Source organism: Apteryx rowi, unplaced genomic scaffold (genome assembly GCF_003343035.1).
Source record: "Apteryx rowi isolate R43461 unplaced genomic scaffold, aptRow1 scaffold_78, whole genome shotgun sequence".
NCBI lineage: Eukaryota > Metazoa > Chordata > Aves > Apterygiformes > Apterygidae > Apteryx > Apteryx rowi.
This window is the reverse complement of record NW_020451071.1, coordinates 1646909-1659825: the sequence shown is the minus strand read 5'-3', so window position 1 is coordinate 1659825 and position 12917 is coordinate 1646909. Positions and strand designations below refer to the sequence as shown.

At 37.9% G+C, this 12917-nt stretch overlaps 1 protein-coding gene across 3 annotated transcripts in view; it reads right to left on the bottom strand.

Moving 5' to 3' along the window:
* Positions 1-12917, bottom strand: part of PPP2R5E (protein phosphatase 2 regulatory subunit B'epsilon) — a 74486-nt gene that overhangs the window by 22089 nt on the left and 39480 nt on the right. For all 3 annotated transcript variants that reach the window (XM_026088630.1, XM_026088631.1, XM_026088632.1), the window contains exon 2: positions 11254-11450. In XM_026088630.1, coding sequence (XP_025944415.1) covers positions 11254-11450 — 197 coding nt within the window. The remainder of the gene's footprint in view (positions 1-11253; positions 11451-12917) is intronic.

The following is a 12917-nucleotide window of genomic DNA, read 5'->3' as shown; positions in this document are numbered from 1 at the left end:
GATTCCTGCGAATGTGTTAAAGTTAATCTGCATGGCACATTTTCAATGTATTGGCAACTTAGTATGAAAGGGCATTTTAAAGCCAAAAGTTTAAATACAATTCAAATACTGATGAAGCCAGATTGAGAGAGTGAAGTTTTAGAAGTTGCAAGACAAACAAGAGATTCAGGTGCCGCATACGTGAGAAGATGAAACAATGAAAAACCGTAGGGGAATACATGGGGTGCATACCAGTGAGGAATATTCACTGAACACAGGGAAAAGACAAAAGAACTAGTTCAATGAAGAATAAATGAGGTAAACTGGTGAGCGTGGAAAAAAGAGGTCAGATGGGTTTTTACTTGGACTTTTTTCTTCTTGCCACAAGAGGGTGTATTTCACTACACAGTTACTGTAAAACATGCTTTTAGGGAAGCCTTTGCTGTATATGTAAATCTTGTTTTCAAGTCACATGGTTTTCAACCCTAATAGATATGGCACTTAGCAGCATGTGCTAATAGATACTGAATTTTATTTGTCCTATACGCGTATTTGCCAAGTGACTGCTAGCATTTACTAGGAGATGGTCTCTTTTCCGCTTCTCCAACTTTTCCCCCTCTATTCATTCACTTCTTTCAAAAGCCCTTCCATGAAAAGACACTTCTAGTGTCATCAGGATAAGTCAAATGTATGTTCCAGGACAGCACACATAATATAGTTTGCCTTTCCCCAAAGATTTCCAAGCTTCTCTTCTATTAATTTATCTTAAAAAAGCAGGCAGAAGAGGAAAGCAATCAGACTTAACAGGACCAGTTTTAAGAAGCTCAGAGTTGCTTAGAAGGAAGAAAGCCCAAAGGACTCCAGAATAAAAAGGGGGAAATTTGCTGGTGCCGTGGATCTGAACATCTGGGATACTGCAATACTCACACAAGCATTTCTGGTTAACGCTTCACATTCAAAAGTTCTAGCTTTCTCCGGATTTGGACCAAAATAGGGAACTAACAGAACCAAAAGCAATCTGCAGCTATTTTTTTCTGCTTTAAACTTCATTTGAAACCAGAAAGGAATTCTTCTGCAAATTTAACCATATGTTAGTTAATGAAATCTGTACCAAAACATCTGAGAAGACATAAGTATTCATCATTTTTTATGTTTTAAAACTCCTAGAACAAATACCAAAGTTGAAGCATGGTACAAGCAAAACCTGAAAGGGTAAGTGCACGCTTTCAGAATGAAAAGCTAAATGAAGATTAATTCCTCTAAGATTCAAATTAAGCCAATCCAAGTTTCATGCAGTTAGTGCCTGGGCCTTAACAGCATGATGCAGCAAGGCAGAACAACAAAGGTTTCAGCGACAATTAGTTAAGTGCCAGCACTGTCATCTGAATCTTAATTTCATAACAAAACCAGTATGATTTCTCGAGAGTATGCATAAAGAAAAGGCCAGTCTCAAGGCAACTCAAAGTAACTGAAAAGCAGTTTGTTGCATAAGCATAGAGGAATAAATGCAGAGCAAGTTAAAGTATGGTCCTGGTACACAGTTTGTTCTCTTTAATTTTCTTTTTCTGTATTAGAAACAAAGAAAAGTTACAGGGAGCCAAAATGCAGATATTCTCCTCCGGAGAACAGACAGAACAGGTTATCTTTAAGTGATAYCCCAAGGTAATCATAATTTTGAGAAATAATGTGTGCCATTACAGTTACATTAATCACCACAGTACAGCCCGATAGCTCATTTGCATGTGGTATCAATTTATAGCACGCTTAGCTAAATCAGTAGCCTCTGGGTGGCTAATGTTTATAAGCCTCTAAAGGAGAACTAAAGGCAACAAGTTCTCCCATGCATGAAGCGCCCAGCTGTATGTCAGAGACTCTGGCGGCCACTGCACAACCACGGGGGGTGATGTGCTGCACCAGATCTGGAAAGGGTCATTTTTCTCAAATAGGCATAAGGTAGCCATGTGGGATTTATCCCTAAGCCCAAGTAGCCTGCCAAAATTCCTTCAGCTGGACGGCTGAATTATTTCTCTTCTGACCTCTGTTGGATCATCAAGCTAGAGGACATCCCTGCCAGCTTGTATACAGACCTCGACGAGTCCTCTCCCATAGCCAACATAAACGACTACGGATCAAGGCTGACTTCCATCTCTCGCTGATCAGGAACACCTGAAGCCCAGGTGAAGTATTTGTAACACACACCAGAACTCTGATATTCTAGAAAGTAGTATCATGACAAATCTTTCCCGTTACGCCCGCAAAGACATCCACACCCTATCCTCCGTGACTGTCCCAACCAGAAGCACACGCCAGCCCGGGCATGAAAAGGGACACCGCTGCCTCCCCACGATGCTGAATTTGAAGAACCCAGTGCCAGAACCTGTTTTAACAAATCAATAAAATCTGCCCATCAGCACCAAATCTAAAATTTCCCAGATCGAGTAGGAAATGGCAAAATGATTTATTTTAAATTGGAAATGCCCAGAAACCTCCTAGCTCAACGTCAGTTCGTCACGACACGCAGCCAGGCACAACTTCTCTGACAAGAAGCAAGGCAAAAACTTCTCTAGAAAATTACACAGAAAACGATACTCAATAATCAGTGACAATTCCTTAAAAACAAACAAATGGGAAAAAAAAGGGGCGGGGGGGGGGGACCTGCTCTGAAACCACCACAAGGAATGAACTAACTATAAGGTCTGAACAGATGTGACAAATGGCACCTGCCAATCCAGAACTATGAAACTATGAATATATACTTACAGGTAACAAGCTTTAAGAAAGTCTGTGATTTTATCACAACGTTTATACTTGAAATAACATTTAGAAAAGTAAGTGCTAAGAGGCTTAAATCTGAAATCAGGACTAACTTTTTTTTCTTTTGAGAAGTCTTCCCTGTGTCCCTCACTGGAGCACAATAAAAATCACACGGCTCTAACACAAATGCTTCACAAATCCAATTTCAGCTCGATGCTCCTATTCCATGCTGCTCGAAGCAAGATTTTAATCAGTAATAGTTTTCCTGAATGGAGTCTGGAATGAAAATAAACATACACACAGGGAAGCTTAAGTCTATATAAGAACAGGATAAATGAATGCCAAAGTCAGTTCACAGGGAGCACCTGTTCTTCCATTACTAGTACCTGGAAATGTTCAAATAAATCCCAAATATATCTGAAACTGAAGCTGAATATCTATGCACATGCAATATTTCAACTCTTATGTGTTTTAACAACACACAGTAACAACATAAAGTAATTGGAACATATCTGAAGCCATCCTAGCAGGCTGAGACAACAACGCCAGGTGAGACAGACCCCGCACTTGTACTTCTGAAATGCATCCTCCTGTGTATTTTTTTTTAATATCATTCATGGATTTACATATTTAAGAGCCTAGAGTGACTACTGCAGTCACTCAGCTCTCTCTCTCTCTCCATCCCATTATATTGCTCCCAGAAGATTGACTGAAGTACATCTTACAAAAAAACTAATTTTATCTTAAAGATTATAAATGATTCCACCATCTCCCGTCCTGAAGTTTAGCTACCAATTTGACTAGGGCACTGCTTCTGACTTCAAGGTTGAGCTTGTCTAATTTCATTGGTTCTTGCTAATCTATAAGGTCCCTTTCTACATCTGTATATACATATAAATGCATATGCAGTCTGCGTATATATACATATTTTCTATACACATACACACTCTCCCAACACCTCTCAACCTCTTGGTTGCTAAATGGAAAGATAGCTCTTAAATCCATGTATTTTGGGGGGTTTTGTTTTTTTTAATTCTGTGATTATTTTTGCCAGCTTCCTTTGAGTTCCCACCTATGGGGGAGTATGCACCCCCAAATGTATTTGGAGTACAGATAAAAAGCCAGACCCCTTCCCTTCTTTTTCTGGATACTGCCTTTTGCATTTATCAACATTAGCTTCTTGGAGCAGTGCACTGTATCAGAAACTCATGTTAAGACAGTTATCCACGATGCCCAAGTCCTTCTCTGCACCACTGCTTGCCAGAGTATAGTCTTTCAGAGTTTAATACTGTGTCTTCTTTTTCCGTGGTAGCATTACTTTCAACTTGGCTACATTAAAATGAAATATGTTGGACTGGGAACACAGTCAATAATCCAGGGCACTGAAACAAAAAACAGTCCTCATCTTTTCTTGACCTTTATGACATCTACAAATTTAATCAATAATCTGCAAGAATTTAGCTCTAGATCAGGGGCTCCTAAACTTGTTAACTTACCACGACCCACTTCAGCAGTGGCAGCACCTTCCACCCATACAGATGTGCAGGAGGCTAAACTGAGATCCTAGGCTATGCCTACCCTGCTGAACAGGGCAGTGCAAGAGGAGCAGATCTACAGAACAAAACAGCTGGTGCTCAGGTGCTAAATGCCCACACTATATGTTTTTGGAGGGAAGAGTTACTTCCTAATGATCCCATGGATCGGAGCCCACTCTCAGTTGGAGAGTATTAGGTATGGTCCTGGAGCACACAATTTATCCAAAAGGAATCTAATTTGCAAACCTTAAGGTTTCCCTGGGACAAGCACCCAAGTGCAGTAAGAATCCCCTTTTAAAAGCACATTCACGATCTGAATTAAAAGTGCCAGTGCAGACACATCAGGAGGCAGCGTTCGTACACGCTTTCGCTGTGGGAAACCAGAGCTCCGAAATTCCACTCAAGCTCCTGGAGACCTGAACCCAAGGGTACCCACAAGTGACAACCCCATTCCTCGGTATCTCCATGTAACTACATTTTGATGTTCCAGTGAACCAGTTATTTATCTGATGTGTGCCCAGCTAATTCTATGTAATGCAATTTTAAAAGTCAAGTTACCATATAGCAATAACTCAAATATCTTGGACACAAAGGGCACAGTACCGACAGAAAGAGCCCCCTATTTCTAGGGCAGGCATCGGTTCAATGAAAGCCTGCCAATACATGAACTTGAGGAACTCTAGACAGTATTACAAAACCAATACTATCTCAAACTCCAAACTGAAGACCAAAAGAAAAAAATTTAAAAAAAAAAAAAAGAAAAAAAAGAAAACACCCTCCTCCACCAAAGATTCGCACTGTGCTCATATACAGGCACGATGCCAGAAAGGTAGTATTTAAGAAGATAACATGACCAAAGTGGGCAGGGGGAGAGAGAGACAACCCTCTAAAAAAAAAAATTTAGCTGCAGCGAAACAAGTACTTCTTAGAGTACAAATAATTTTCCAGCTTCTTTGCTTTATGCCTAGTTGCTGTATTATTATGCAGATAAAGTCTGATGAATGAAGGGCCTATGTAACCAACAGGAGGGATAGTGGATACAGGTAAACATAACTACACATTGTCGGGAAAAATTATTTGAGACAACTGCTGCAAGAGGAACTGCCTGCCACAGATTTTTTTCGAGTACAGATCATCTGAACCTCTTACCTTAGTAAGTATTATGGTTTTTATACAAACTACTCATACAAAAAATGTGAATAATATAGAGACTAACACAGGAATTTGGAAGTACTGCATAAAAGAAATCAAAGAAGTTAGATTCTTGACCTGCTTCTACAGACCTGGTGATCCTCTCAAAGAGAAACAGAGAAGAGAATTTAAAATATGAAGTAACTTAAACCTATGTCTGTACACTTTGACAGAATGTTTGCTATGTGAAGATTTTAAATGTAAGCCCATGTTTTAGGTCAAAGGACCCTGCATCTTCATTTCAGCATTCTCTTAATTCAAGTTGAGTTTAAGATTAATTCATAATATTTTACAGAATACCTGAAATTATTTAAATTTTGCATTAGAAAAAAGTCATTACTTGTCAATTCTTAGAAGAGCATATGTTTTTATTTTACTTAAAATGACATTCAGTGTTATATTTTTAAGTCTAGTATTTGAATCAACAGGAACATATGCAACGTTCTTTTTTAAATGGAAAAAGGTAAGATTGAATATGGGTAGACTTGCATAAAAATGTCTATCCAAGAACATTTTAACATGAAAAACCTCAAGTAGGATGAACATTTAGCAAGTATGGTGTCATACTTAGTCATAAGCAAAGCTATAGAAAATAAAGAAATTCATAACGCCCATCAAGTCTAACAACTAGCGTACAGTCTAAAAAAGGTTCCCTAACATGCTAAAAAATTCATGGCTTAACAAGGTATTTTTTGCATTCAACGGGTCTGTCACAAACAAACTCTGTATCAGAATTTAGACTTCTATCTCTTGAGACAAATCTGTAGTAAAAAGAAAGCAATCTCTCTAGATTTAAGTCAGAAAAGAAATCTGAACCTGAATTTTCAAAAGTCATTTGGAGTGTTTATTTGGGTATTCATTTACACCAAGGTTTTTTCTGCATATGTTGCTCAGCACAGCTTTGTAGGCACAAGACATCTAATATGATGTTTGATTTTGGCTATAGAGATTCCAGTTTTATTTTAATTGATTCTTCATTACAGAAAAAGAGGACTACAGGAAGCTATAGACATTTCTGCACTTAAAAGAGAGGAAAGCAAAGTAATATTCTGCTCTAAAAGGTATATTTCAAACACGTTTCACTAGCAGTCTCTTATGAGCTGGCAACCACCCTTGGGGATGCAGCATAAGCCCCACATCTGGGGTTAGGTTTACAGTTCCTCATGGAGCAAGTGGGGGAGCTGAGGTGATGCTCACCAAAGAACTTCATCCAGGTTTTTAACAGCCTGCCAATTTTCCACATCCTCATCCATTTGATCTTTTAAATAAAAGAAATCGTTTTCCTCAATCTATGTCTTAATCCCCAGAAAACACAAAAAGCTCTACTACGTACACCCTGTAGGATACTGCAGATAATAGCAAACATTTATTTCATTCAACTACCAGTGCTTAATCTACTGGCAAAATCAGCATCATTAGTTTAAGCATCCACATTTTGCTCAGACAGTAGCAAATTTTAGATTAAGTGTCCAATTATTTGCTCGTAAAGTCATATTACTGGCATTTCCTTCTAAGCAGAGTGTGCTTTAATTGGCAAGGGCCTTTTTTCTAAGACTAGCCTAATTCGAAAGACTATCACATGCCCTTGCAAACACCACATCAAAACTGCGGGGAAGTGCACTGTGCAATACCCTTCTGAATAAATGTGCCAAGCTTATGTCCATTAACACAAATCCCAGCCGCCCTTCCCATCAAGTGATATTGATAATAGTGACGAGGCCACAGCAAGCTTGCTTTGGTGGCCATTAGTAAATTTGATATTTTTTTTTAATAACCAATAACATGCCAAACACTTACAAATTTATCAAGCTAAAGAGAGTGGTTTGAAAGAAGCAGATAACATCCTCCTCCCCGCACGCACAGACTGACAAAGAACCAAGTGACTTCACATTCAGCTGTATACAACATCATCATACGCTCGTGTGAACAAGATGAAACTACATAACATTATGAATAGGGATTAAGGTCTTAATGGCACAAATTTAGGATGAGTACTAGTAAAAAGATCCAGGAGCCAAGTTATGCTGGTTACCCCAAACGAGTGCTTTTCAAACCATTATATCATAACACCACAGCATTAAAAAAAAAAAAAAAAAACAACATTAATCTCAGAGTTTCTAAAGAATTTTATAGGCAACCTTCTTCTATTCTAGCATCTGTAAAGCCAAACTTCTTTTGGGTCATAAACAGAAAAGTTTACTACTCATGTGCTTCAGAAGACTTTAAAAAAGGAAGGCTGTTCTATGAATATCATTTCTTTTGACATTTCAGGTAATTAAGATAAGAAAGTACTTTAGCCATTAATCCTTCTTTATAAATACCAGTAATTTCTTAATTTTCACCTTCAGCCTGGTATGCATTTTTCTGTGCTCTGAAAAGATGTCACAGCTTGCAAAACAGCTTCCTTCTTTCTCCCCTCTAGAATACCTCCCTTTACCCCCAAATCGCAATGGCCAAAGAACCAAGGAGGAAATATTAATTCCTGGATTCCTATGGCCCAACCTAGGATTAGAAGCGAGTGCTAAAAGTAATAGGGAGGAGACCTTTCAATGGGACAAAGAGCATTTGTGCTTCATTTTGATAAGTTTTAAGATACTGGTCTTTCAAACAAAACACTCCCATAACAACTGTGGCAGGCAGTCCACAGACACTAACTTGGTAAGAATATAAGTACTGCTGTTTTCTTCTGTATCATGACAGGTCAGAGCTTGTCAGCTTGACAGGTCATTTGTGAACACAGTCGGAGACCTAGAAGAAAATCCGCAAGAGCAGATAACGGTGGCAATTGCACAAGAGAGCTGATCTCAGGCTTAGGAAGTCAACTGTACACAGTTAAGTCTATCTCAGTTTAAGAATATGAGCCCTGGTCAGCTTTAAACAAGAACATGCACTTATTGCAAAGAACAAGTTACACCAAACCTAATGCCACATTTTCTCTCCACCAGCAGTGATTTGCTGTCCCCAGAGTAGACAAAAGCTTTCTGCTGGCCAGGCAATACGTGATGAAAGCTCATTTTGTATATTAGGAATTCTACCTTTCCCTCCTGTATTAATTGCACTCAAAGGTATTAGAAAACTCTTGCTTTTTTCGACAAAAAATCAGAAGGAAAAATAGCACTTTTACCAGAAAGCCTACCTGTAAAATACAAAATACCTGCAACACACAAAATCCCTGATGATGTAGTTTAGCATAAATACTGCATTAGCATTCACTGGGATGAGTGATGGAAATCATTCATGCATTAACCATAGCTTCACCCACGTGAATTCAATAGTAGAGCAGAGCATCCTGCTCACAGAATACAACCAAAGTGTTTTTGCAACAGCATGTACATTAAAAACATCACAGGTTGCAATATGCACAATTACAGTACTCCAGCTTCTCTCTTTTTAAAACATTTTTTTCAATAGCTTACACACTCATCAAAACAGAGGCGTCTGTTGCAGGCTACAGCTTCTTAGAAAACTAAAAAATAAAAAAGAAGCAATTCAGTCATTTCTCAGGAAATTCCTCCGGAAAAAATACGTCTACTTCCCTAATTTCTTATGCGCCTTTTTATTTGTAAAAATCCTGTTTCATGGAAAACTCTAAAACTCTTCTACTTTGAGAAGGGGACTTAGATTTAGAAGAGGAATCAAAGTGGCACTTTATGAGAATCCATGCAAATTTGGCCAGGACATTAGCTCTAACATGGTCCTTTCCAATGACACACATCACTTTGGCCATGATTCTCCCTGCAATTGCTTCTCTTGACAGTCATGGGCCACTGAAGAGCTTGATAAGGGACTTAAGAGTATTCTCAGTCTTCACCTGCTTAAGTACCCTCACAGGGAGGAGAAACTGTAGCTTGAGTTCAGCACTGGAGCCCAAATACAAGGCAGGAGAAAGAAGGGTGGAGGACTGATGCAATGAAAGGGTCAGGGGAACACAGGGGAAAGCAAGATAGACCACTTTCCCATCACAGTGAAGGGGGCTGAAACCAGAAATTCCTGAATCTCTACTAGCAAATACCTGTGAAATCCACCAGAAAAATTTACACTGTGTCTTCGCTTCCAACAACTGCTCCGTATTGCAGTTACAAACCTGTGTTAAGTAAATTATTTACACCACTATTCCTAGTCAAACAATTTAGGCAATGCTTCATTTCCTTAAGATAAAAACGCTCTTGTGCGTCAACATCCGTGGCTGCAAGGACAGTAGGACATGCTAGCAAAAGGGGTTTGTGCCTCACAGTTCATGTTAAGATTCACAGGTTATGATTCATGGTTCGAATCAATCTTCACGAGCAGTTACAGATCAAATGTTCCTTATTTTCTGGGAGTGCAACTTAAGACAACACTAATCTGCAGAGCCTTGATTCTACGAACGTTGCTACAGTGAGCAACTATAACCAAAGCCAAAGAGAGAATACRACCTGAATAGCTGAAATGCTAAAGCTCCCAAAAGGTGGGACACAAAAAAAACAACGCAACTGGTTTTGATAAAGTTGCATGCGCAGCAGTGTCCTGTCCATACAAGCGGTGTGTCATTTGCTCATCTCAAGGGGTATGATGAAAGTAGCGTTTGCAGAGCATTTAAAATGCTACAGTGCAGCACCAGCTGAAGAGTTCAGCAGGATACTAGTAATTCTGTATTCAGACCAATGTGCGAATGTCGCATTAGCCCACATGCCGAGCAAATAATACAACAGACGGAAGAGCGGTTCATTCAGAAGCCTGGTCCAGTACGGGAGGGAAAAAAGGAGGGAAGGAAAGGGAGAAGGGGGAAGAATCTGATCGCGTAATTATAGACTTTATGAGAATGCATACACAGTAAGAAGCCATATTAAGATTTTTTCCATACACCCTTAATTCTGTTTTTCTTCACTGTTAGCTGCTTGACTATTCTGTCACAATTTTCAGCTATTTTTAAATATTACAGACAAGCAATACATCATGTATCTGTGTGTCAGAAAAGAAATAAGGAGCATATATAATGCAGTACAATCTAGTGAAAAATATTCATGTTTCTCTTACAGCACGCGGTTAGCGGATTCCATGACTGTACAGTACCATTAGAAAACCAACATTATCAAATATATATTTAACTCATTGTCTTCTGATTCAGATAACAGGTTATAATACCATATGGTAGTATAAACATTTTACAGCAGTGATTTATCTTGCAAATCACAATGAATATTCTTCACAACACAGCATCTGGTGCTGGTTTCATTTTTACACTGAAAACTTTTATTTTTTGATGATTTATAAACACAAGGTATGGCATTATTATTGATTAATCTTTCTGACTCTTTAACTGCAGCTGCTATGAATCGACAAAATACAACCATGAAATTTTCACACCTGTGCAATATTTTTACCATTTATTATTTAAAAATAATTACCTGTACATACTTTTAGCTATCACAAAGCTTCAATACACACTCAAAAGCTTGGATAAAGTTCAAAGAAAGAAAAGAAACTTCTAAAAATTATTCCATTGTTTATACTTGGGAGAATAAAAAAAAAAATCTCCGATTTTGTGGCTGCTGGCTTTCTCTATGAGGAAACAATCCAGGTTTCCTTTCATGCATTTCTGGCACTACAATATCCATCATCTATTTGACTTTAATTAAGTATATATAAAAATTAATATTTTTGTCTTTGGAGAATTATCCCCAAGTGATGTCCAGCAGAAAATACAAACCAAAGGCCTCATTTAATCCACCTACTCCTGGTTTCAATTTGGCTCACAATGCATAATTGGAATTGCAAGTGGATTTAAAGAGACCATGAGAAAGAAGAAACTCACCATTCTAACTACTTCAGGGTAAGTCTGCTCTGTCAAACAGCCTCTGCTTATTGTAATGTAGTCCACCAGTTCATTAAGTGTGGAGCGCTTGTATTCTTTCATTTTAAGGTCTGAAAGCGTGTCCATGAAGTCAAAAATGACACAGCACTGTTGAAGTTTCTTTAGGAACAGTTCAGGCTGCTCTGAAGATGGAACGTCTATGGAACAAGAAAGGAAATCTTTGTGAGTCTGGCATCTCTTCATATAAAACAGGAATTCTTTTTGAAGATCAGTTTCAAAGGAAATCAGCATTCATACAATTGTCGTAAAACAGAGCTCAGAGTAACAAATGAACCCCCTTACAGGAACCGTATTACTATTTACTCTATGAGATCTTGATTATCACGTCGTAGTAGTAATTTAAATATTCGCTCTCAAGAAAATAAGGTTCACCAAAAAAGGCCTGGCTTAAGTGAAGAATACAAATACAACCATATTTAAGACTTAATTCTACAAAACACCACTAATTTCACTGGAAGCTGACATTCATCAGCTTCCACTCAGGATAATAGCCGTCGTTAACTTATACCCTAGAGAAGGAAGAAAGAACTGTCAGATATATCAAGCTTTATTAATTTATATTTCCAAAAATACTGCATCACTTACGACTCTATATGAATACATACATTTAAACTATAGCTCTGCAAACAATTTTTCAGTCTCAATCCTTACCCCCACGTTGAGAGTTTCTGTAGTAAAATTAACTGTAATTTTACTAGAAGACAATGAGGATTTCCCGCTATATTACGTAAATGTAATATGTATTAATAGCAAAATTTTCTCACAAAATAATACATGCTTGGCCAATACAGTAAGCAGAAGGTACTACTTGCTTTTTTTGCTCTGTTTTCTAAATTCTTAGCATATAAGAGACTTAATAAAATAATAAACAGAATGATAATTTCTCTCCTACTGGCTTGCTAGTCTACCAGGTATATCAAAACAATGCACAGAAAGCTTAGTTTATCCAATGTTCACRTATACAAGAGGCTAATGTTAACAGAAAAGCTGCAGAAAGTAAATATGTATTTTTATTTTGAAACGTTCTCAAACTGGAGAGGACTTCACTTCCTTTCATTTGTATTTTTTCTTAAGGCACAAAAGCTCTGTCAGCACCAAAATCCAGCAAAGGATCTTCCAAGCAACAATACAACATACAAATGAAAATTTGTGCTGTCTTCAACCAGAAAATTTTCAATACTCTGAAAAAAAATTTTTTTTGAAGTTTATATTTCTTAAGACTTGTACATGCTAGCATAAAAGCCAACCAGAGATAGGCTTATTCTTATCTTTCAGGTATAGAGTTTGTCAAGTTAGGAATACTTGGTAAACACCAGAAGCTGATGAATTTTCAGTACTTTTAAGGACAAAGGACCCTGAACCTGTTTTAATTAAAACCATGTACAGAACAGTTACTAATTTCAAGTTTGAAAGATCTGTGAAATATTACAAGGTCATCGCATTAAAAATGCGATTTTAAAAAGTACTGATAGAGATGCAAGGACCCCGAGACACTTCGCATCTACTCTCCGCATTGCTTAATCACTAAAATTAATAAATATGGATTGCAGTACAAATAAATATTCTATGTGCTTTTTGATCTGACACGGTAAAGCACAACAGTA